The sequence below is a fragment of the Myiozetetes cayanensis genome, unplaced genomic scaffold (genome assembly GCF_022539395.1).
Source record: "Myiozetetes cayanensis isolate MyiCay16 unplaced genomic scaffold, myiCay2020 scf13, whole genome shotgun sequence".
In the NCBI taxonomy this organism is placed as follows: Eukaryota; Metazoa; Chordata; class Aves; order Passeriformes; family Tyrannidae; genus Myiozetetes; species Myiozetetes cayanensis.
The window spans coordinates 1,960,186-1,984,873 of NW_026086937.1; the positions used below are offsets into that span (position 1 = coordinate 1,960,186).

Genomic DNA, 24,688 nt, shown 5'->3' on the forward strand with positions numbered 1-24,688 from the left:
AACTTGGTCAGTAGCATCCCTGCATTGGCAGTGTTTGATGGAAGTTGATGGTCACACCCAGTCCTGTATTTTCTGTAAGTGAACAAAAGACAAAGGCTGGCAAAAAACCCAACAAAACCAAAGTGTAATTTCTGTGCAAGTAACAGTAAAATTCAAAGTCGTCAAATTTAGCTTGTTGAAGGTACACAGTGAAGCAAAAAGTGATTCCAGTGCAACTAAGTGATCTATTTGTGAGTAACTTAGCATATTTTAGATGCAGTGCTACTTTGGGATAGAGGGTGAAATTTACTGTTAGTTCCTGATGTTTGTTCCAGTGCTTATTTCTTTCAAGCAGCTGAAGTGTTTTGTCAGTCATCAAAACATAACTCAGCAGGTAAATGGAGGGCAGTGTAGGCTGCTGGAACCTGTGAATTTACTGAGCTGCTGCCTTCTACATTTTTCTCAGTTTAATTTTTTTCCTTTTCGTTCCCTTTGCTTTCTTTTCTAATGTTTTTTGGTTTTTGGTGATTTGTTTTTTTAGTGGTTAGGTCTTATTGAAACAATAGTTCTTAAGTGCTTTTTCATCCCTTCAGCCTCTAGTATATCCTTCTCTTGTTCTGAGTAAGCCTCATTGATGGCTATTTATTCTGTCTTCAGTTTTTCTCCTGTGAATTTCTAGGTTTGAAATCAATGTTCTTTTAAAGAGCTGTTCAGCCCTGAATTTTCTAGGTACAAGTGACCATCATATATATACACACACATCTATAAACAGGAACTTAATCTCTGTAAGGAAGTAAGTTGTTCATAGTTACATCATTTTCAGGCCACATAATAAATCCTTAAGAGACATCCAGAGGATGATGGAGATTATCTCATTAATACACACTGCATATCTCCAAGTGTAGATATTCCTTAGGTTGGGTAAAAGTAATGAGCCAAATAATGAAACAGTAACAGAGTAAATACACCGATTTTCACTTCACTTGCTGTGGTGGACAAATTCTTGGCTTAAAACTTGATTGTCCAAAGTCCACCTCATTTCCTGGTCAGGGTTTCTTGTGTTGCAGAGCTGGCAGCAGGGAAGGAGTGCTTGTGCCTCGGGCACAGATTGGATGTGCAATTCTCTACTAAAAATACAGGTTTAACCAGTCTCTTACTGCTTGCTCCCACTGGGTAGTGCCAAACCTTTTGAAGAGCCACATTATGAGCCGTATCAAGGAATTACTCTGATTGGAACTCTTTCCCCTGTGCTGTTTTTCAGAGAATTCACTGTGGAGCCCCAGGACCAGCTGTGTTGGTACCGTTTTTGTAGCGTGAGGGCAGGGTGACTGAGCAAGAATGGAACTGCTGTGGCTGCCAAAAGCTGAAATGACACCCAAGTCTAACATGATACATGAAGTGATGTCATTGTATGTGGTTCTGTCTGTTGACTTTGAGGAGAGTGGTAAATGCTGGCAGGAGTAGAGGAGGAACTGCTGAGAAAGAGTCATGTGGTAAATTATTGCAGCACTTGCTTCGAGATCATCCCTTTCATTTTGGGCTGTCTGTTAAGTTTCCAGGCCAGGTTAATGAGTGATGGATATGGGCTGCACCAGCCTGTGGAGCAGCAGAAATCAGGGGGCTCTTTCTTATTTAAGGATTAAAGGCCCTGAAGCCAATGCTTCATAATGTTAAAACTTGTTAAAAAGGTAGAGCTAAGGAAAGGGGTAAAATGGTAACTCAGTTTGAGGCAATAGAATAGATTCATCTTGACAAAACACAGCTAAGGAAGAAAAGATAGAGAAAAAACCGCTGCATTACAAGTTTTGTGCCTTGCTCTCTTAGATTTCAGTAGCTGGATCCTTTTAGCAGTGCCAGGGACAAGTTTGGTTCATTCACACTGGAAGCCCGGGGTGAAAGAAGAAGTTTCTATGTATCAGTCACACCACAGAAATGTACCCAAGAATACCTTCATTTTAGAGACAAAATAACTTGACTATCCAAAATGCAGTTTAATTAATAAATTGGAAATTCTGTTTAATAATCTGGTCCTAGAAAATGTCCAGGCATGTTTTCCTTCTGGCAGTCAGGTCAGCTGGGTCTGTAGCAGTCCTGTCTCTCAGGGCCTCTCAGTAACTCCCTTCTTGCTGCCTGAAACATGCTGAGTGTGCTAGCACTGCTTACAAATATTCAGTGTGAATTACTCGTGGCAGGAGTTTTGCTGTCCCTGCCAGCCATGCAGGATCTTCCTGCCCCTGATGTTCTGCCATTTGATTGGTTTCTTTAATAACTCTTTTCCTTTGCTACAGCACTGGGCAGGTCCCTGGAGTGCCTCCACTCCTTCACTTGGTTTGATAGTGCAGGAAAAGACCAGTCCTGCTTCCCAGGGAGGAGGATTTGGGCAGAGAAGATGCAAAGTGCAGGACCCAGCTGCTGCAGTGCTTGGGACGTGCCCCAGGAGTGCCAGCTCCCTGGTGAGCAGTGAGGTGGCACCTGCGTGCTCTCACCCCAACACAGGATTTAGGGGGTGGGAGAGGTTCCACGGGCTCGTTACCAGCCTTGCAGCACAGTACAAAAGGAAGGACTCCACACATTTTCACTTCAAATTGAATAGTTCTTGTCTGTGCTAAGATGAACTTGAGGTGTTTTATGAGTACTGGTGATAGGATTTTCCTCTGAGGGTGACAGGGGTTTTCGATAGACGGAGAGTGTGTGGGAATGGTATTATTTATGCCAAAACAACAGAAGCCAATGCCACATAAGTCATGTGTGGACAAGCTATACCTGTCTGAAAGCCCATTGCCTCCTCTATTGCATTATTTTCATCACATTACAATCAGAACAATAATATAAAATTTGTATTTCATAAGCCTCTCATAAATGAAGCAATTTTAATGCATGATGCCTATAACTGAGATTATATGTGCAATGCAATTTTACAAGTTGGTTCATGTTATCTTTTTTTCACCATGTACACATCTAAGCTCTTTGTTAACATATTACACAGAATTTAAGCTCTGCAAGAAGAAATCTGCTTACTCTCGCTTCCCTGCAATCAGAAGGGTATGTATTTGTTAAATTAAGAGCTTGTATAAGAAGAAAGTAACCTGCACCTCCATTTTCTTTTTGAGGTTTTGCTTAATCTTGCAGTAAGACAGGTCCCACTTGCATTGGTACTGTAAAAACACAAAGGATGTCTAGATGCAATTTCCCATTTTTCTTAAGGCTTTTTAGTTTTTTAATATTTGGAGAGATTTTAGCCTTTTATAACAATTACATGTGTTGCATCTTAATGAGGGAGCTTTCTTTGGGAGTTTTAAATAATTATTAATGTACTCTTTTGATAAATTAGTTTGAAGGAAAGTAGTCTTAATGAGATAATGAAGTGCTTGATACCTTTCTCTGACATACCTCTATTAGTGTATTAACTTGTCAATTTATAGTCAAAGAGAATATAAAAGTCAAAGAGATTGTGACTTTTTAATGTTGTTCCTTAGGGAGGAGAGGTAAAGCAGTCGTTCCTTGGCTTTCTCTTTCGTGTGCCTTCAGTTCCCTGTGATCCAAACCTTTGTCCCAGTGACCTCTGCAACTGCCCATGTGAGGTGAGAAGCCTCTTCTTACTGTGGCTTTCACTGTCGTTAGTATTTCTGGTTTAAAGATCCAACCACGTCGGACTGTTATCCCACACAATACTGTTTTGTAATTCATAGCAGAATTTTTTGTAAGAGGGGTCAAACCAGAAATGCAGGGGGGAAATATTTTCAATATTTTAGTGTATTTGCTTTTGCTTTTCCTGCTCTAATTAAATGAGTTAAAACTAATTGACTAATTCTTCTGATAAAATTTGGGTTAAAACTAAATTCTGTTGATATTAGTTTAGGTATTGAGCATCCTGAATTTTATTGGTTAACTGAGAACATTTCTGCTTGTTTGTGCTGAAAAACCACAGCCCCATCTCAGGGCAATAGGGGAACACTTGTGTCTCTAACTCTGTTCCAACCGTGATTTTAAACGCGGTTCCCTCTCTGGTGCGAACTGATGGCACGAGAGAATTGCTGCAGCCGATGGCTTTGTGTACTGACGTGCAGTTTGTTGGCTGGTGCTCGTTGCCTTCAGATCGTGTTTAACCATAAAAGCCTTTCCCGTGCCTTGGCTGGATTTACACAGAGACCACCTTTGCCTTGGGGCTCCAGCCCCGCGTGTGGGACCCCGGGCCCGTGGCCGTGAGGGAGCGGGGGCTGCCCCTCCCGCCCGGGCTCCGCCCCGCACCGCGGCCTGCGGAGGCCGCCCCGGCCGCCCCCGGCGGCGCCACCTGCCCGCCCGGCGGCCCCGCCGCGCCGCCCGCGCCCACAGGCGGGCAGGGCGCCCTCGGGGCCGGCACGGCTCCCACAGGCGGGCAGGGCGCCCTCGGGGCCGGCACGGCTCCCACAGGCGGGCAGGGCGCCCTCGGGGCCGGCACGGCTCCCACAGGCGGGCAGGGCGCCCTCGGGGCCGGCACGGCTCCCACAGGCCGGCAGGGTGCCCGCCCCCCTCCGCGGGCTGTGGCGGGCGCGGCCCCGCTCACTCCGCGCTGAGGGCCGGGCGATGCCGTGCGGGCAGCCCGACAGCGGGGCCGGAGCGGCCCCGGCGCGGTTCGTGCTGGGGGTGGACGTGGGCAGCACGACCGTGAAGTGCCACGTCTATGACCGCGCGGCCGCCGTCAGGGGCTCCAGCTGCAGGAAGGTGAGTCCGGCCGGGCTCCCTCAGCTCGGCCCGGCCGAGCAGCCCGGCCGGCACCTGCCTGGGGAGCCGGGCGGGGCCGGCGTGCCCGCTCTGCCGGGAACGGTTCCGACCTGCGGGCCCCTTGGCTCGTCCTGGTGCGCGGGCATCCCCCGGGTCCTCCCCAGAGCCCCCGGGGGAAGGGAACCCTCAGGTACCGCCGGAGCACTCGCCCCGTTCGCTCCCGCCCGCCCTTGCCCGTTACCTTCGCGTCAGTCGCTTCTCGGCTGATTCCTCTCGGAACAAAACGGCTTTTGTCAGCAGGGCATAGCTGAGGCTTGCGTAGGACTTGGCGTTCACACGCGTCCCATCGGGTAACAGCGCCGCGTGAAAAAGTGTTAACTTCGGAACAGGGATTTCGGGCTGCTTTTGGCTTGTACTAACCGTGATTTCAGGATCGAGACAGTCTCCAGAACTCTGCAGTAACTTTTTTTACTATTAGTTGTTGCAGCGAAAAGCTTGCAGTGAGGGGAAGCGTAGAAGCCTGATGGATGTCAGAGGTGGCAGGGGCTGCTCTCGGGGGAGCTGACCCTCGCTGGAAGCCCCTGCAGTGGGTGAGCCCTGCCCTGCTGAGCCGTGCTGCTGGTCAGGAGCTCGGAGTTCAGCGGTGGAGCCAAAAGGCTCTCTCAGCATCTGCTTTCCAATTTGCAGCTCTGAAAGGAGTTGACAGCCTCTGAAGTTCCTGGGGGTTTGGGCTTCTTTATTCCCTCTGAACAGAGGAAGTTTTCTAGAGATCACACACCCGGATTCAACTCTGTTCTGAAAGTTACATTGTTTTTTCTTCTAAGAGATTCAGAAAATTAAGAAAAAAAATGCAAAAGCAAATTTGTTTGCACTGAGTTGCGCAAGAATGCTGGCTTCTGTAAACTAGGGATCATAAAATGTTGTGTTTCCTGAACAGGTGGAGTCGCTTCGTCCTCGTCCTGGATGGGTTGAATTAGATCCTGAAGTGTTGTGGAGTCAATTTGTTGGTGTAATAAAAGAGGCTGTACAAAGTAAGGGTTTAAAGTTTGAGAAAATAATTATTTATTTACCAAAATTAGTAAAAAGTCTGTTAGATAATTTATTTTTAGCTAGGATTGAAAATTCATCACTGAGCACAGATCTACAACATGCTTTGAGGTCTGTTCAGTCATTATGTAAAATAGGGCACTTGAATGACCTTTTTGCTTTCAGTGGGGCCAGATCAGGATTGAAGTAGAACCAGTGAATACTTGATTTACACATCAGTGACAGCACCTTGTTGCTCCAGCTTTTTGTGTATGCCTCCTTCCCCACTGTCTGGCTTCCTCCACGTGCCTCTGTGCATGAAGAGAGAGTAGGTATCCCAACTTTCCCCCAGGTCCCAGCCTCCTTGGCCTGTGTGTGTTCATCACACTCTTGCATCTACTGCTCTAAGTTCCTCCCATTCAGCCCCTCTTGCAATTTGGGCTGCAAGTGTTGCTCTGTCTCAAGCCAAAACTGCCCATCTCTTCCTTTGGAAGGCTGCCTAGGGAACAGGGGAAGTCACCATCACCAGGAGTAAGGTGATTATTTTGGGCCCTTGGTTGGTTTTCTCAGCAGCCACAACTGTTGTGTCACGAGGACAGCAATGCCACCTCAGCCCCCACAGACCTTTCTGTTTTCCTTCATTCCCACTCTGTGAGGCAGATGAGGAAGGAAGATTTTTCAGCTAGTTTGAAAAGGGGAAGGTTGTCTTGTGGCCAGGCTAGGGTGCACTGTTGGCAAGTCATTTTTAGGTCATTTTTAAGTCATTTCTGACCTCACACTGCTGTCAAAAGAAGCAGTCCCACCCTCCTCTTTACAGGAATGTCTCGAGTCTAGAGCAGCTTCCTGAGTGGAATCACTGTCCGGTTGTTTATGCCAGCAGAGCTTCCCCAGTGGCACAAGAGAGGGTGTGGTACCAGGGGCAGGACTGACTGGAAGCAGGAGGAACCCAAGCTATGCTTGGGTTTGCAGGGCTTGTGGAGCTAAACATGTGATTCCATGTGCAGGTGGGTGAGCTGATGAAGTCCAGTCCTACCTAAAGGTGGAAACTCTTGGCTGCACAGTCCCAACCCCCTTTCTTACTCTGGTAGTCCATCCAAAAGACAGGTTAGCTGAAAAACATCCACATTTGTCTCTTGGTTTGTTTTTCTCTGATGGAAGTTCGTTCATGGAGGCATCTGGAGAGCACGAGAGCTTAGCAAGCTGACTGGAGCTGCTGTGAAAACAGCTGTGGACATATTTAATTATTTACAGTTATATATGTTAGAACAAATGTTCTATAACAGTTATTTGAGGGTAAGGTTTAACAGGGAAGTTGGTGTATTGTGAGGTATACTCTGCATTCAGTGGTACATGGTTTAAGCAAAGTTGTTCTTAGGAATTGTGAAAGGTTGCTTAAGAAATGTTGGAAGTGAGACATGTCATTATCAAAGTGATGTAAAAAATCAGGACATGCTGGCATTAATCTCTTTACTGCCTACAGGATTGATCTAGTCTTGTTCCTTTACCAAAAGTCTTTGTGTAAGTCTGTAAAGGTACTTCTGTTTGTGCTTTCTTTCGCGTTCATCATGTGAAATGCACATTTTAATTGAGTGTATAGGCTTATGCAATCTGCCTGCCTGTCTCTGGGGTTATTCCTGCAGAGTGTCAACAGGCCTTTCAGGAGGCAGGAAAGGTCAGTGTGCCACAACTGCTTTTGGAAAATCCATAAGTTTGTTTATCTGCTTTGGAATCAGTTGTCTGACATTTCACTGCTCTAGCCACTTAATTGGGCAGCCTGTAGAGAGTTATATTCTCTTAAACTATTAATTTCCTAAGTATTCCATAGATTTTCTAATTATATTGGAGAAGTTGTATTTTTATTTATTTCTTCAAATAAATGCCTTTTTTTTTTCATTTGTTTTTGTTTTTTAGCTGCAGGGCTTCACATGGGGCAGATTGCTGGTCTTGGCATCTCCACACAGAGAGGAACTTTCATGACATGGCACAAGTATGTACGTTGTGTGTGGTTTCAAATGATTTTGTATTCATTTACAGTCCTGGGCTGGATGGGGGCAGGCTGTGGAAATGCTGAACTGTGTTAAGTCACAACCTGAAAGTAAAAAATGTCAGTCCCTCCTGTTGTGTTTGCACAGCCACACCTTACAGCAGTCACAGTTTGTGAGGGTATGGCCTTTCTGTTCTTAGTGCTTTGGAAGAGCTGAACACATAGGTATTTTATATTTCTGGTAAGAAGTCTGACATTCCAAATGCCTGGGTGCTTATCTAGTAACTCCTTGAATCCATCAGGAGGATGTGCACTTACTTTGGGAATCACCTCAGTGTTAATTGTCCTGATGGAGAATGGTGGATGATGTTGAATTTCTTGGGCAATCTGTGTTCTGCAGTTTTAAAGGGGAAATGTCCCAATACTGTTTTTCAGGAGGACAGGGAAACCTTTTCATAATTTCATAAGCTGGCAAGACACAAGAAGTGCTGAACTTGTGGGTTCCTGGAATAACTCCCTTCTGCTGAAGGTAAAACTGTGCTAATGTAGATACAGCTTGGACACATTAGAGCTCTTTCATTTTTATGGCACATAGGGCAGTATTTGGAATACTGCAGGTGTCCTGTTCACGTGCTAGGGTGATGTTCTGTAGCCTCAAAATGTTTCACTGGGCAATATTAGCATGGAATGCAGTGCCAAGAATCAAAACGCAGCACTGATAGCCTGCAGGTAATTAATTAAGGGACAAGACACCTGTAGGTCTAATATGCACTTGGTTACTTTTTAGTCTCTTTGTTATAATAAAACGTTGCATGTTAACACTGCTGCAGCTTCAGTTTTGGCTGTAGGCAGGTGGTTCTTGCTTGGCAGTGCTTTGGGCTTTTCTCTTGTTGTTTTGGGTTTTTTTCCATGTACTTTTTGCTCAGATCATCTGTAGGAGGTGTATTTTATGCTGCTCATGGCTTGTGCTTCATACCTTTAGAAGAGAAAGATTTGCTCCAACTGGAAGGACAGAAGTTACTTTTCCTCTAAGTGGACAAACAGACTTTAGTGCAGCTGCTCTTGCCTGTGCTGTGTGTTGCAGGAAGGCCATCTGTTGATTTACAATTCTTACTTGATCTTACACAAGAATAACAGAGTTTCAGCTTTTTAAATCTAGTCTTGTGTCAGCAGCTTCCACCTGTGCTGTCATCCTTTAAAGATGATTGATCAGAAAGCTTTCAAGGCGAGATTGAACATTAAGTCACTGTTTTCTTTTCAAACAGGTAATCCGTGTGATTTTTACTGTGCTTCATTTCCTGACTGGGAATGATCGATATTTGGCACCAAGTTTTCTTACCTTCTCAACACACCAAACTTCTATGAAGCTGTCCTGGGTGTTTAAAAACATCCCTGAGGTAAGGTGGCCAGGAACAACAGCAGCTTTCTCCAGTGAGGATGATGGCAGGTGACTTGGAGCTGGTTTAGGATGGGGCTTGGAGCAGCCTGGTCCAGGGAAAGGTGTCCTGCCCAGGGCAGGGAGGTTGGAATGAGATGATCTTTCAGGTCCCTTCCAGCTCAAACCATTCTATGGTTCTGTGACTGTTGGCTGGAATCACTTCAGGTTTGTCTTGTTCTTCCCCTCAGAAGAAACAGAAAGACTTTCATCTGTGTTAGTGTTCAAAGCCCAGTCACCTAAATAGTGACTTGTGTTTGTACAGCTTCTTCCTCTGCTTCTGGAAATGTGCAGTAGTAAAAAGGCTGCTGAGTTTGCAGTGAGATGAACGCTCTCCCACATTTTTTCAGGCACTGATGTTTAAAATATGTGACTATCAAACCAAGAAGCTCAGAAGATCCTGGCTCTTGGTTAAAGCCTTGTATTCAGTCATGTTTTGAGTTAATTTAGTTGGTATGTTCTGTTTATGAGTTCTGTGGTTGTAAACATCATCACTTAGTGGAAATTAGATGAAACCTGAAGTTCCCATTTTAAAGGGGTATAAGATCCCAAGGAAAACAACATTTTGAACTCCTTACAGAAGTCATAAACAAGAAAAATATTTTCTCATTAACCATGAAGAAAATGATAAAAGGAATTAGTAAATATATTTCTCTTTATTATATACAGTTTTAAATACTTTTTGTTTGTATGTATATTTTTTTCCCAGGCTGAAGAAGCTGCCAAAAAAAACAACTGCTGCTTTGGGACAATTGACACATGGTTACTGTATAGACTGACTAAAGGTGAATGTTACAGTTCCTCTTAAATATCATAAAATGCACTGGAATCTAAGAGATAATGTTCATGACTTGTCATTTATGTATCCTAGAATTCAAATACTTTTTTTGCAATTTGTGCTATTTGATAATTGATAAATACTTTAATGTATTGACTGTTAAAAAAAACCCCAAATTAAATATTCTTTGGGCCCTGCCTGGAAGGGAAACAACTATTCAATGTAATGAACCTTTGCAGAGTATAGGATTTAAAGAGGACTAACAGAACTAATTGGTGTTGATTGAAGAAAAGAACCTGTGAAAGCAAAAAAAAACCCAAAGAGTTGTTGCAAATGTGGAAGAACGTCAGGTTTCTGAGCTGAGGGCCAATGCTGATGGGATGGGTTAGGATTGAGAGGGGTGCAGTTGGTGAGGGGGGTGTTGGCTCTCCCACCCAGGTTCCTGAGGGGAAATCAGGTCATTATTGTGGTGAGCAGCAGGTGAAGTGTCTGTGCTTGTGGTGTCGCTGGGATTTTGCTCACACACACTCAGTGTGTATTTGATGGGAGCCAGTGAGATGTTTAAAGGAGACTCTGAAATGTCTGGCTGTCTGAAAGGCTTGCTTTGTTCTGTGTTTCTCATGGCAGGTTCTGTGTATGCCACAGATTACTCCAATGCCAGTTCCACAGGCATCTTTGAACCCTTCACGGTATGTGCTGTGCTGGGAAAGGTTGTTGCTGTTTGTTGAGCTTTGGAGAGGATTGCTGACATTTTTACTTTTTCCATTTCGTTTCAGAAATGTTGGAGCCCCACTTTGTGTAATCTGCTTTCTCTCCCAGTGTCTATTTATCCACCAGTGAAAGACACGAGGTAACTGTGAAGACATCATTAAAAGAATATGATAACTGTTAAATTAATTACCTTTATAAAAATACCACATAATCTGCACAGGCCCAGTTATGTGCAGGTACACAAAGTTATTTCTATATGCAGATATACCTTCTGTAGAAATATATGAAGTGCGAAGTTTCTTTTTACTGGGTTTCTGACAGTAGTTAGTGATAGTTTTTATGTTTTCTTTAAAATAAATCCAGTAGCATCACCTTTCATATGTGATGCAGACTCAGGCCTTGTGTATGTTCATTTTAACAAGAAGTGCTATTCAGTATTGTGATGTTTCTCCGTAACATTTGTTTTAAGCTTCAACTTTGGATCAACTGACTCTGAAATATTTGGGGTACCTATTCCAATAATGGCACTGGTGAGTGAAAATATTTACTTGCTTAAATCTGTATGTTTGGTACCTGCACTATTTATCTGCCTTTGATTTAGTACTTGCTTCCTTCACTGTGACTTTACAGTAGAATGGGTTGTTGAATTTTTCTCCAAAAACTCAGTTACCACCCTGAGGGGAAAAGGAGGAGAGAGAGGAACAGGAAGGGATTTCTGGAGGTTGAGGTCCATTAGGGTTAGGGACCAGATGGTTAAGCACTGAATGTAGGGCTCTAAGCTCTGGTACAGTGTGTGTCCCTGCCTTAAAATCAGTTGTTCTATGCAGAGTTGTGCAACAGAGTCCACTCTGCCTTGCCTTCAGTAAGACTGCACAAATATAAGAGCATTTTTTAATAGATCTGCTTGTGGTCCCTTTTATATCTTTTTTTTTCTTCACTTAAAAATAAGTGGAAAATAACATGTTCTTGCCTCAGTAGTTAGAATTTGAAAGAGGAAAAACTCATTATTTTTCTAAAGTGATGACTTGTAGCAAAATCTGCTTGAATTGAGCTAAGTGAAAAAACTGTCACCTAGGTAATTTGAATTTCTCCTGCTATTTTTGAAGAACCGTAGATTAAATTAATCTGGAGATTTCCTGTTTCACCAAGGCGAAAACATAAGCACGTACATTTAATAATAACCATTATCACTGTTGAAAAACTGAGCTTGGAATAATTTGGTACAGGGGGGTTATCAGGGAAAAAGGAAGGCAAGACCTCAAAAGTTCCAACTTTCTATTTGGAGAAAGAAGAATTCCAGCCAAGCTGCTCTGTTGTGCTCTCTGGGACTGCAAACGCCCCGTTTATCCGTGTCAGATATTAAACCATCAGACACTGTTTGGTTTCCATACGGTTTTCAGCTGGGGGCTGATGTGTGTGTTGGTGCAGGTGGCTGACCAGCAGGCTGCGATGTTTGGCGAGTGCTGCTTCCAGCCGGGAGACGTCAAACTCACCATGGGCACGGGCGGCTTCTGGAACGTCAACACCGGGCAGCACCTCTTTGCATCACAGAGGAGTAAGATAGTGTTTAGAGTATTCCACTCTCTCACTGTTCCTTGGTAGCTGTTAATGATGAGGGGACATGAGGGGTAGAATAGGGCTGTACTTCTCCTTCTTTCTTTAGCTGTAGGAAACCAGCTGGGGAGGGCTGGCCCACAAGGCTGTGGAGATTTTTAATTAGAAACACGCATCTTGCTTCTCCTGAAATATACTTCTCAGCAAGAGAACTTAAGAACACTGCTAGTAATTATGTCTGCTACCTGCATCCCTCCCTCTTTTCTTTTTCTTTTCACCTGTTCTTGATAGCAGTATTGTACAATAGAAGACTGGAGAAAAGAGGGATTGGTCCTCTGGCTTCTCACAACAAAAAGTTGTAGTGGATTGAGTTCCTCCCCTTGAGCCCTTATGCATCAAATTACCTGCAGTGAGATCAATGCAGGATTAACAGTTACTAGTTGTCTTTTAAAACACTAGGAATGGTCAATGTGTTTCTAGTGTTTAAAACCTCACTGTTCTGAACATTTGTGGTCTGTCGAGCTCGTTAATTTGCCAGAGGTGGCTGTTTGTCAAGAGAGCAGCAGATGACACTGAAGTGAATTTGCCCACACAAGCTCTCTGTGTCTGTCATATTTTTAAAGAGTTACTAATCTGGGGAAGCTGGCAGCTCAGTGTGGGGTGGGTGGGGCTGGGAAGGAGGACAGCAGTGGGCTAAGGAATCTTTGACCAGCTCAAGTCTTGAAGGACCTTGGCAAATACAGGAGATGTATCAGAACTGAATAGCACAGACACTGAATTCCCTGTGAATGTAAATGATTTCAGGCTAATTAATCATGTCATTAGGAAATCATACATAGGTAGTCTGGGGAAATCTAATAGTAAAAAAACCAGGCTGTAAGGTTTTTCCATTCTGTTTTAAGAAAATACTTAGGTGTGATCTGATAGAAGTTAAACTCTTCTGAGGCAGTGCTGGGAAACTTCTGCTGCTGCAGGCTGTTCCTTAGGCTGAAATGATTTTGCCTATGTCTTTGGCAATCATGGGGACAGTAGGACAATTAAGTACCTGACTTTCTCAGTGCCCTGGGCATGAAGTGTGATGTGTTCAGTCTTTAAAGCTGACATATGTATTTAAGACTGCAGGAGGAATCCTGCACATCTTTGTGCAAGCTGTCCATTAGCTGCTGTTCTGGTTTCTGGTCTACATTTAGCTCTTCTGGGTGACAGTTTGAAAAAGCAGAGATAAAGTAGTTCCTTCAAGCACATCAGCTGTCACAGTTCACTGATGGAGTCATGCTGTGCAGGTGTAAATGCTGTCCCTCTGGCAGTCCAGTGGTTCTTATTAACTCTGGCCGTGCCCAGTGTCACATGGATCCATTCCCTGGGGGCAGGATTATTGACACTCCTGGAGACTCTGGGGAGAGCATCTTCAGGAAGGCCACCTGTTGGATAGACTTTTCTGTCCCAGATTAGCTGCCTTTCTTTAGGACTTTTGGCTTAATTAATTTTTTTGGTCTTTTTTTTCTTCGTGGCTTTACCTTTGGTGAAAAATAAAGATTGTAAGGCACACCTGCACCAATGGTCTGGAGATATGTGTGTCCCTTTTTCCCTTTCAAGGGAAGACTTGGTGATGCAGCTGCACAGCAGATGTCCCCCAGCTGCATCACCAAATCTTTTTGCTTTAGCATTAAAAACTCTGCTATGCTGTGCTGAGTTCTTACTCAAACAGATATCAAAACTTTTTGTTCTGGGGGAAAAGAATCTGACCTTTTAGAATCCCTTACGGAAAATTTGATGGACTTAAATAGGAAAACACTGATAAATTTTTAGGTATGCACAATCTCTTATCCTATGAAAAATAAAAGTATGTACAGATAGCTCTTCAGTTTAAAGGGATTTGTTTTGTAATTTGATAGTGGGGGTTTTTTTTGTTCTTTGTTAACTTTGGTCTAACAACCTGTTGCTCAAGTCTCTTGTAATCCCATCACTAAATTTTCAAGCAATATGCTTAACCTCTATTGGTGACTTTATTTTTTTAGCTTCAGTTTTGCAAAGGAATTGAATAAATAATTTTTTTTTGTTGGTCTTATTGTGGGAAATGCTTGTAGTGGTTTTCTGGAAACATTTAATTTAACTAAATGGCTTTCTTTCATGAAACATAATGAAGGTCTTTATCCACTGATTGGTTGGAAGATTGGGAAAGAAGTTGTTTACTTAACTGAAGGCACTATATCCGAGATTGGCACTGCCATCAGATGGGCTCAGGATATAGGTGAGTTCCTAATCGAGGATTAAATATAGAACTGCTTGAGAAGCTTTTTATGGGCTCATATTTCTGTTAATGGACCTGGTTTTATTATTCCTGACTGAAGAAAGCAGCCCAGGTGCTGTGGACAGCAGAGCTGCAGTGTCAGGTGAGTGTGTTCTGTGCTGGATGTGTTTGCTGCAGGCAGTTGGAGTTTGGTTTGTACAATCATCTCCTCTTCAGCCTCTGCCTCAGAGTCTCCTACCTGTGGAGGCTTTGATTTTCCTGAAACATTTCACTCCTTGCTTGCTCTTGAGCATGACAAACTCCCTGCTCTTGCTGCAGTGCTCTTGAGAGGTCTCCAGCTCCACATCTCAGAGTTAATAACAGGCTTGATTTATATGAAAATGATGTGGAGAACTTCTCAAGTACTGGTGCTGTCAGTGTTGCTTCCCACAGAGGTGATGTGCCTGTTGGCTGCTATTATCATGTAATGAAAGGGTTTGCATTCCAGTTTAATGAAAGGCTAAGAAAATAATAGCTCTGTGGTAGCTGATGTTCAAAATCACTGGTTGTTTATAGGACAACTGTTCTGAGTGTTCTAATTAGAAATTTGCTTGCCTTACTTAAAAACTTAGCAGAGTTTTACTGGGATGCAAGAAAAGATTGTCTGGGAAAGGTTTCCCTGGAGTGCAGTCACCACAAAATTCCCCTTTCTTACAGTTGCCAGCTTTTGGTGCACGTGTGCATTTCTGTGCTCTGCTGTGTGCCCTTGGGGCTTAAATGGGACTCAGGTTGGTCCTCAGGTCTTCATGGTCCAGCAGCATGTGAGTGAGCCTGGAGGGTAACAGCCAGCAGGCTGTGAGGAAAGCTCAGCTCAGAGCTGTGGACTCCAGGGTCAGTGTGCATGTGTGAGCTCACTGCTGCAGATTCCAGAGTTAAAATGGGTTTATTGGTACGTGCACAAGTGTGAAGGATTTCTAGCTAGTCAGCAGTAGAATGGTCATGAGCTACAGCTGCTCCTACACAGGGAAAAAAAAAGGGAGGGAGATTAAAAAAGGCACGCTGCTTTAAACTCTGTAACAGGTAAGACCTTTATTTTCTGAAAGTGTTACTGCAAAGAAGCACAATTCAGGAACTTTTATCAGCTTTAGAGAATGGTAAAAGAGGAATTGGGCCAAAGTGAGCCTCGATAAGGTTGGTGAGGCTTCCCATTTCTGTCTGTTGGGAAATACAGTGAGCTCTTACAGGATGTGCAGATTAAAAGGCTACAGCACAGGAGGTGGGAGAGGATCCTTTTGAGTTCAGCCTTCCTCTGAACAGTTTGGGTTTTTTAATGTGACTGATGGACATGAAATAGAGAAGTGACCATTTCCCTTAGAATGCATAGTTTGAGAATATTACATAAGACAATATTCAGAATGTAGATTTTTGTCTCTTAGCGAGACAAAATGGAGAAATTGAATTAAATGTAATAAAAGCACTCAACTTATGCATCCTTACAGATCTTTTCACCAGTGTAGATGAAACAGCAAAGATGGCACAGAGTATTGCTGATTCTCAAGGCGTTTGTTTCATTCCAGGTCTCCAGGTAAAATTTTGAATATAATTGAGAATGTATTTTTAATAACCCAATTAAAATTTTCACTTTTACTTGTTGAAATGTAATAATTTCCACCTTGTCACAGTATTTATTGTGTACTACTCAGGTTCTTACTGTCTGTCACTCATCACAGTGTATGAAGATCACTGTCATATCAGAATGCTTAAACACCATTCTCCCCTTGAGAAAAAAATCTATCAAAATAGGAAATGGTTTGAATTATCTCATCTCTGTGTGATTCTAAAAGTTCTTTGGGAGTTTTTTTTAATCTTCATTTGTCTACCATACTCCTTTTAATCATTCCCAGGACTAGTGGTTCTTTCTGAAGAGAATTAACATCTTTACCCTTCCTTTAGTGTAAGTGCTGATGGAACAAAGCAAAGAGGAATTTCAGTTCTTCTCCAGGTAGCCCAGCTCCCTGCTCTCAAACAGCCACTTATTTAGGATGTCACTTAAACCTTTTGCTGTTGAAAGAAGCTATTTAAACTGTTCTCTGAGGTAGCTAAAATAACACTCCATTCCTCTTACATATTGTTTTCACTTTTCTTCTCTCACTGCTGCCTGTAATTGTTGTAAGTTATTTTTTTCTTCTTACTCTTTGATTTCTTTCTTAAAAGCCTACAAATGAAATTCACTGAACTCATGGTGAGGTCTCTTGTGCAGGTGTCTGTGGATGACACATATCTGTGTGCCTCTTTCCTGGGGCTGAAGCCTTCCACCACCAGGAACCATCTTGTCCGAGCTATACTGGAATCTGTGGCTTTCAGGTACTGCATTTCTTGCATTGGCTTTTATTTAGATCAGCAGTGTGAAATGGATACCTGGACTTGTGCACTTTATGAAATATAAATAGTAGGGATCTGTTACTGCTATGCTGGAAAGGAGTTTCAGCTGCTTCCTTTTTTTCCTTAACACTTCACAGTGACACTGGTGTATATTTGCTAGTTCAGAGTTTTTGTTATTCAGTAACCATATAGATTGTTAAATTATATTGGTTTTTTGCATGTTCTGAAACTGTTTTCTGTTTGAAGTTTGTCCCTGCTCTGATGACAGTGCTTTGTCAGAAGCTGTAGCCCATTCCAGCTGTGTTTAAAGTACCCCTGAAGCTCAAAGCTTTATGCTATGGAATCGTGGAAAATGCTGAGTTGGAAGAGACCCATCAGGATCACAGAGTCCAACTCCTGCCCTTAAACAGGACTCCCCAAGAATCACACAAATAAACAGAAAAACAGTAGAGATCCTTTGTGTTTAGATTTTCTCCAGTGAAATGAAACGTTTCAGAACAAGTCAAATTTGAAGCCTTCAGCTATTCCCCTCAAAGAACAGCTGGGTAAACTCCAATTAACGCTCTGCTGGCCGACTTCCCTCACTCCAAGTGAGAAATCAGTGATTGCATCTTGTCTGTAGAAACCTATCAGCAATTTGCAGTGGAAAGAATGAACATTCCAGAGTGGGCCATGATTTAGCCATACCTGTGCCTTTGTAATTATGACCAGTAAGGACCACAGACCAGTTGCAGTGGTTTTGTTTTTTTTATTTGTGCATTCTAGAAACTCCCTCCCTATTGCAGCAGTTCTGACAGAACTGAGGCTTTTTTTGCCTTGTGTTTTATTTTCTGACTATGTAGATACTGGAAACACTTCATGGAGTATATAATGCTTAATTCAGCTAAATGTTTTCTTTAAAGAAACAAACTGCTTTATGACACCATTGTGAAGAAGGTGCACATTCCTCTTCGAACCATTCGGTGAGTTCTGTGGGACCTCTAAATTCAATATATGGGAGTTTGACCTTAAATAGCTGTGAACTTTATCATGCATTTTACCTTACTGTAATAATTCTGTTGCTGAGAAGTAGATGATTCCCAAGTCAAATGTTAATGTAGCTTCAGCAGCAGTAGAGTCTCCTCACACCTGTTGGCATTGATGATTGGCAGTAGGTGAGCAATGAATTGCTCTAATTATTAAAACAAAAGTAAAAGAGAAGGCAAAGGCATGTTTTCAGGTAGCACCAGAGTGCACATTGCAATGTCACATGAAGAGTGCAAACTGAACAGTGGGAAGTGTGGAAGTACAGCCTAGGGAATGTTAGAATTCTGATCCCATTTATGTTGTAATGCAAACTTCAAATTGTATGGTTGTGTTGGGTTTTATTCACTGATAGAAAATTGCTGCTTCATATAGTGACTGTAATAGTAGCAATTCAACTTTTGGGTTAAGCATTAGGAGATAATGAGAGAAACTCATGGAATTTTCAGTAGGGTTGTGAACTGCTCTCCCATGCCTTTGTCTGCGTGTCTGCAGTATTGTCAGTGACAGGATGTGTGCACAGGTGTGGAACACCAAGAGTTGTCTTCTGAAATGCCAGCAGTAAGTATTTAAACTTAACACATTTTTCTAACTACTTTTTCCCTCCTCCCTACAGAGCTGATGGAGGTGTCAGTAATAACAGTTTTGTTATGCAGATGACTTCAGATTTAATTAATAAGAAGATAGAAAAACCTGCAAATGCTGATATGTCTAGCCTTGGTGCAGCTTTTCTAGCAGGCCTCGCTTCAGGTATGTAGACATTAAAAAGGTTGTTGTTTTTCCCTTTATAATGCATTTTTGTAAATATGAAGAGAAAAAAAATCAGACAAAAAAAGGGCTTAACTTCAAATAATAGTAAGAATTCCCCAAAGGATTACTTTAGCCTTTTTGGTGGGAATCCAAGGTAAGCAGTGTTTGTTTCTCTGTACAGTACAGTCAGAAGGATGAACTGGAGAAGAAAGAGGTGAACCCTGGCTTTGCTGCTTCTCTTTCCTCACTGTGCTCATTCCCACATTTGTGCTGCCTGAGCAGTGCTGGATGGGGGTGGATCACAGGGCAAGGGAGCCACTGCACTCACCTGCAGCCATGCCATTCCTGCCATCTGTGAGCTGAGCCTCTGTTCTCTAAGGTTTTCACAGAAAGGGAAGTAAAAAATAAATTATTAACAGAAAAAATTAGCTCTACTTACCCAGAATTGTTTTATATCATTAACCAGACTTAAAACTACAAACTGTCAAGGGTTTTGCTGAATATGCACCTACAAAATGTGTTTTCATTAAATTGCCTTGATGTGTGGATAATACAAATGGAAGATAAAAGCTCTATGCTTTAGTAAGACTTATTCACCGATTAAAAGTGTCAGAAAGTTGGAGCCCGTGGCAGGCAAGAAAGATTTAATGACTTAAATTAATCTGAATCTGTAACACCAGCTGTTTTCTGCCACATATAGAATTTTTTGAGACAGTAGGAAAGCAGTTAAATCTTGGGGTTTGTGGCCCTTCTGCATTGGGAAGGACCTGCAGCCCAAAGCACTTTGTGGATGAAACCTGCAGGAACTTCAGTGCCCAGAGCTGCTCCTTGGAAACCATCCCAGCTGAGCAGATGCACTGTCAGGATTCCAAACAAGTGGATCCTGTTGGAAAGGGTTTTCACAGTGTTAAAAATGTGCTTCCCTCTGAGAAAGCTGTTGGTTGAGTAAAGGGAAGCTGTCATGATTTCTTGCTGTGTCTCTGCTTTGGATCTCTGGGAAATAGATTGCAACAACTCAAAAATAACACATTTACAGCTGAGCTGGAGAATGAATTTTCTGTTTGTAGGATTTTGGACTGACAAAGAACAACTGAAGAAGCTGAGGAGAATAGAAACAGTGTTTGAGCCCCAAAGGGATGCAGAGGAATACAGACCTGCTATGGACACCTGGCTGCAAGCAACAAAACACTCCCTGCACTGGTAGAAACTGGCATTTTAATTCTAGAAGAATTAAGATGTTTTCATTCATGTTTATAACAGGACAGTGAAAACCATAACTGGAATTGGTGCTGGTGTCTGTAGGGGTTAGGTGGTCCTGAGTTCCCCCCCTGCTGCTGGATTTGTGACACTGTGATGGCCCTTCCCCTGTCCCTGTCCCAGCTGTGCTCCAGCTGCAGTTCTGCTGTCCCTCCCTGCCCTCCTGGGGGTGTTCCAGCTGCTGCAGTCCCTCATGTGCTGCACAGGGGGGCTCATCCTGGGAGGGGTTCTCTCCTGAGGGGCTCACCTCCCTCTGATCTCTCAAATTTTGGCATGCTGATCATGGAGGAAGGGTAGAAGGCACGTTCACTCCGCTAGGCATTGCTGAGAAACTTCAAATGATTGTTGGGGGTGGGTTGTGATGATTCAATTGTGTACAAAGACTTTTTATTGTTACCAACTTTTGGGTGGCTTTCTAAGAAAACGTTTGGCCCAGCTCTGTGGTGACGCTCCTGTGCACTGAATTAAGATGGAATACAAAAGCAAATAGGCTTTCAGCACTCCATTTAAAAAATAAAAAGAATCCAGGATTTTTGTAGCTCTGGTTCCTATCTAACTTGTAGCTCACTTTTTAAAAAATTTTATAAAGACTAAAAGCAATCTTATCTAGCATGGCCAACACAGATACATTAAAAATACTTCCAGGTATGCTATCTAACTTGTAGGTATTTGTACCATTAATATTTTCAAGGCCATTCTTAAATTCTATTATTATTAGCTAAAAGGGAGTTAAAAGTCTATTTTTGAAGCCATAAATTACTTTTGTATTTTTTAAACAAATAAACCATAATTAAAGAAATGTGTAGTAAATTATTATGTATTTGCTAATCACTACTCTTAAATTATTGTAATTTCCTCGGGAGTATGTGTAAATCAGCTTCAAAAATTTAAAATGATTAAACGTTTTCATTTCAGAATAATCTCAAGTTCGAGCTGTGGGTGATTGTATTCCACAGACACCGGAGACAAGAAATTGCCTTTGACTTGTCAGTTCTCTTGAAGAGGGTTGAAGAGCTATCATTCCCTTTTCCTTGTGCTGAAGCATGGAAGGTCAAATCATACACTGTTTCCTCAGTTCTTTTAGTCATGTACTATGAGTTGGAGCATTTACACTACCTGTGTTCTTCAAACTAGGTCTCATTTGTTTGTCACCCCTAGCTTAAAATGCCATTTTTTGGTTATTATTCTTTTGTTGTTTTCTGCCATTCAACCCGTGCTACATCTTGGCAATTTTTTTTCCCTCTGGGTATCCTTGTGAGCTGCAGAGACCATTCTGTCCTGAACCTTCTTTAGTGGAAATCCTTAATGAAACAGGTCTGTTTGCTGATTTCTGGGAGTGTGCCAGGATATACAGGCATGGCTGATAGCTGCAGAGATACTGCTTTTACAGATGGGGCTAAGACTGATATAAACAGTGCCTCCTCCTGCTGTAAAGGAAGAACCTGCAGTTACAGGATTTGTGAAGCAGTTGCTTTGCTTTAACACCCCTGTTTGGTTTGTGGTTCTCCTGTCCTTACAATACCACTGCTAAAGAAAATGTCAAACAGAAAGGCTTTTAGTGTGGCATTTCAGGCAGGAGTTTGTGCCTCAGTTGCTGGTATTTTTGTTCTCACTGAAAGAGTTTAGATTCATCAACATCTGCCTGGGGATAATGTCCACCTACTGCCCCTTTGATGAGGGTTCCTTGACTCATGTCCACTTGTCAGTCTTGTGCTTTTGCTGGGCCTGCTCAGGCAGTGTTCCCAGATGGAGCTGCAATGGGAGCTGAGCCTGATCCTCTTCAGATCCCTTTGCTGAGGGTAATTCAGCAATCATGGGCCCTGCACTGAGGGTAATTCAGCAATCATGGGCCCTGGGCTGCACCTTCACGTGGGGTGGTTTTCCTCCTGGCAGTAGCACAGCTGGGATAGAAGGATTGTATAGTCCTGTTGCTCCAAGGAGTGTCTTAGAGAGCCTATTTGGGATAAGCATTTTACCACTGTCACTGGTTAATTTCGTGAAGCAGAAATTTCATTTGTTTTCCTTTCATGAGCCTGAAATCTGCAGGAGAGGAACTTCACTGCAAAGGAAGGATGTGAAAAAGCCTCAGTCCATTCACCAGCTGAGCCATTCCAATGGCCTGCAGAGTCGTGAGTTCTGTTGGGAAGAGGTTCAGAGGAGTGAGGAAGTCTCTGAAACAAACAGGGAGGTGTCTTTAAATCTCCCAAATGGAGGAACCTTTGAAGGTTAGAGAGTCTGCCTCAGCTTGTGATGCGTAGTTGCCCAAAGACTAACCAGACTAATGGCCATCCTGAAGAAATTTGGTTACTGATCAAAGTCTCTTTTGCTTATCTGTTACAAGAAAAATTGATCTTACCTTCCCAGGAATTTTTTAATGTGCTGATATCTAGAAGTGGTACCTGTGAATTGATAATGAATTTGAAATTTTACAGGTGCTGTGCTGTCTTAACAGAAGGGCATGAAGACCACTGTAGAACTTCACTCATGCTAACTTTTTATTTAAAACAAGACAGCCTTTACTGCTGGTGGGTTTATTTGTATTTAGTTTTTTTATTTCAGGGCAGTTTTCATCAGTTTGGAAAGCATATGCAATGTTACATTTTCTATCAGCTGAGTTTGATAACAAAGGTAACAATACAGAAATGATAAATATTAGCTAGTTTGTAGTTTTATCATTTTAAGAACTACACCACGTTGAGGCTGTGAATGTTTTATATAGGATGGGTAGTGATGCACCCCACCAGGCTTACAAAGAGTGGGCAGTTCAGTTGAGATGTGTTAATGACCTGTGGGCATCCTGCCCTCACAGATGCACACAGTGCTGATAGCAGACAATGCCATCTCAGTTTGGCACTTCTATCATTCCTAACAACATCCAGTCCTGTTATCTGTGTGGGCACTGTATGGCTGGAAAAACACCTCTAATATTGGAGGGGTCTAACTACTACTGGATTAAGTGTTGCATATCAGGAGAACAGTCTCCAGATAGTTGAACATGTTGAGCAGACGTGTGAATTTCCTTACATAACTAAGAAAAAAATCAGCAGCTATGTTTAAAATCTCACTGTAATGAAATTGGTCAGGATTTTTGAGTTCTGTTTTCTTCTAAGCAGTATTTTCTTCTCTCCTGTAACAGCTGATTTTATGTAGAATTAAATTCAGTTGCTCTCATCTGTTTCTGACAAGAGCATTCAGGCTTGCTCTCCTGATTAGAAGACAGTAAAAAAAGGAAAACCCTGGAGCTGCTCTTTCATCCTGCTAACTTCCATTGGTATAATCTCTGTAGCAAGATCCTGCAGCTAGTCCCACTGTTTCCAAGGTCAGGGCACGGCACAGGAGGCTCTCACCGTGTGGAAAGGGGTAAGAAGCACTCTTGGCTGTCAGTGGGCACAGCAGAAAGGGGTAAGAAGCACTCTTGGCTGTCAGTGGGCACAGCAGAAAGGGGTAAGAAGCACTCTTGGCTGTCAGTGGGCACAGCAGAAAGGGGTAAGAAGCACTCTTGGCTGTCAGTGGGGCACAGCAGAGAGCAGTTGTTCCTGCTCCCAGCCAAACAGCACACAGCTGTGATCCCCCTGCAGACACTCTGGAGTGGCAGTCTGTGGGGTGAGTGGGGAGTGTGGCAGTGCCCTGCCCCAGGAGATGGGCAGCACGTTAGTTTGAGGCTTTACAGGGAGTCAGTGCAAGTTCAGCAGGAGGAAAGGAGCGGTGCTGGAGGGGCAGCCTGTTTGGGGTTAGTGTTTGTGAGGTTATCACAGCACTGGGCTGGCAAGAGAGTGAAACCAGTAAATGTTGGAAAGGGGAATAGGAGGGATCTGACCAGCCAGGGGGAGCAGGGTGGTGTTCTAGGGCTGGGAGACCACTGATGGGTTCTGGAGGGAGACACAAGAGCTCCCCACACTGCAGGCTTGACTGCAAGTAGCTGCTATGCCTTAGCATATCTAAAAAACCCAATTCTAAGCCATTTTTCAGTGCAGCCCTCACTCTGGGATAAAGTTTGGGATTTGTGAAAGTTCTGAAGGACTGTGTATTGATTTAGAATGTTACCTCTGTAGTGTCCTTACCCTCGTGTGAACTGATCACTGTTTCACCAGCTTCAAACTCAAGATTGTGTGTGTGTGTATATAGATTTATTCTGCAGTTTGCTGTAGAAAGCAAGTGCAAACTACAGGAGTGACCTTTTCTCTCCTTTGTGGTTAAAATGGCTATTTTTCGTACATTCATAATCAGATGTAACATCTAACTTCAGCTCCTTGGTGTTTCTTGCAGAAAGGTCAAGAAACCAATGAACCACAAAGAGAGATCTGAAGCCCAAGTGTCTTTGTCGAGGCTGGGTTTGAGTTCAAGTATTTGTTCAGCTCAGGTAACTCAGTGAATAGTGCAATCAGCCAGTCCCCCTGGTTTGCTCCCTTTTCCAAGACACTGCACACCTTCTGCACTCGTGTCAGGGCAGGCATCATGGGAGAATTGGGACTGTACCTGCTGGAGGGGGTCTCCAAGAGAATACACAATAGTTTGCCTTTTTTTTAATGCTTTCATGAATGTATCTTGCATAACACTGCAAATATTGGTAAAAGGTCTTGTTACATTTGATGGAAGTATTATAAAGAGGATGAAAGGAAACCAAGACCACAAAGTCAGCGAATTCCTGGGCAAATGCTAGTATGTCAGTCGTGAACTGCCACACTGAGGTAAACATACACGTCTAGCTTGCTAATGTTTCCCTTAGACTGACACTGAAGAACTTTACTTTGTGGGCTGAACACCTGTTTTTTGATGTTCCTTCCCTTTTTAGTGAAGGGGACAGGATCAAGTGTGTCTTCCTAGAGCATTTAACATTGTCCATAAAGCAAGAAGAACACAAGTTTACCATGTTTAATC

The 24,688-nt window shown here is 42.9% G+C and overlaps 1 protein-coding gene across 14 annotated transcripts; it reads left to right on the top strand.

Annotated features, from left to right (window-relative positions):
- Nucleotides 1-24,560, top strand: GK5 (glycerol kinase 5). 14 transcript variants are annotated; one of them, XR_007628007.1, is made up of 22 exons: nt 1-3,021; nt 3,456-3,560; nt 5,618-5,711; nt 7,618-7,693; nt 8,126-8,219; nt 8,956-9,087; nt 9,835-9,910; nt 10,531-10,592; nt 10,680-10,753; nt 11,084-11,144; nt 12,043-12,169; nt 14,315-14,419; nt 14,520-14,561; nt 15,898-15,983; nt 16,659-16,762; nt 17,683-17,742; nt 18,420-18,553; nt 19,621-19,753; nt 20,726-22,035; nt 22,243-22,335; nt 22,947-23,170; nt 24,077-24,560. XR_007628007.1 is itself a non-coding variant. In XM_050308692.1 (19 exons), coding segments are annotated over exons 1-19 (1,731 nt in total). In that variant the 5' UTR covers nt 1-2,856; the 3' UTR covers nt 20,727-23,939. The 14 variants fall into 14 exon arrangements, 8 of the variants coding, with proteins under 8 accessions (XP_050164649.1, XP_050164651.1, XP_050164653.1 ...); XR_007628005.1 differs by having other exon boundaries at nt 20,726-22,335; XR_007628006.1 differs by having other exon boundaries at nt 22,243-23,170.
- Nucleotides 24,561-24,688: the final 128 nt, after the last annotated feature.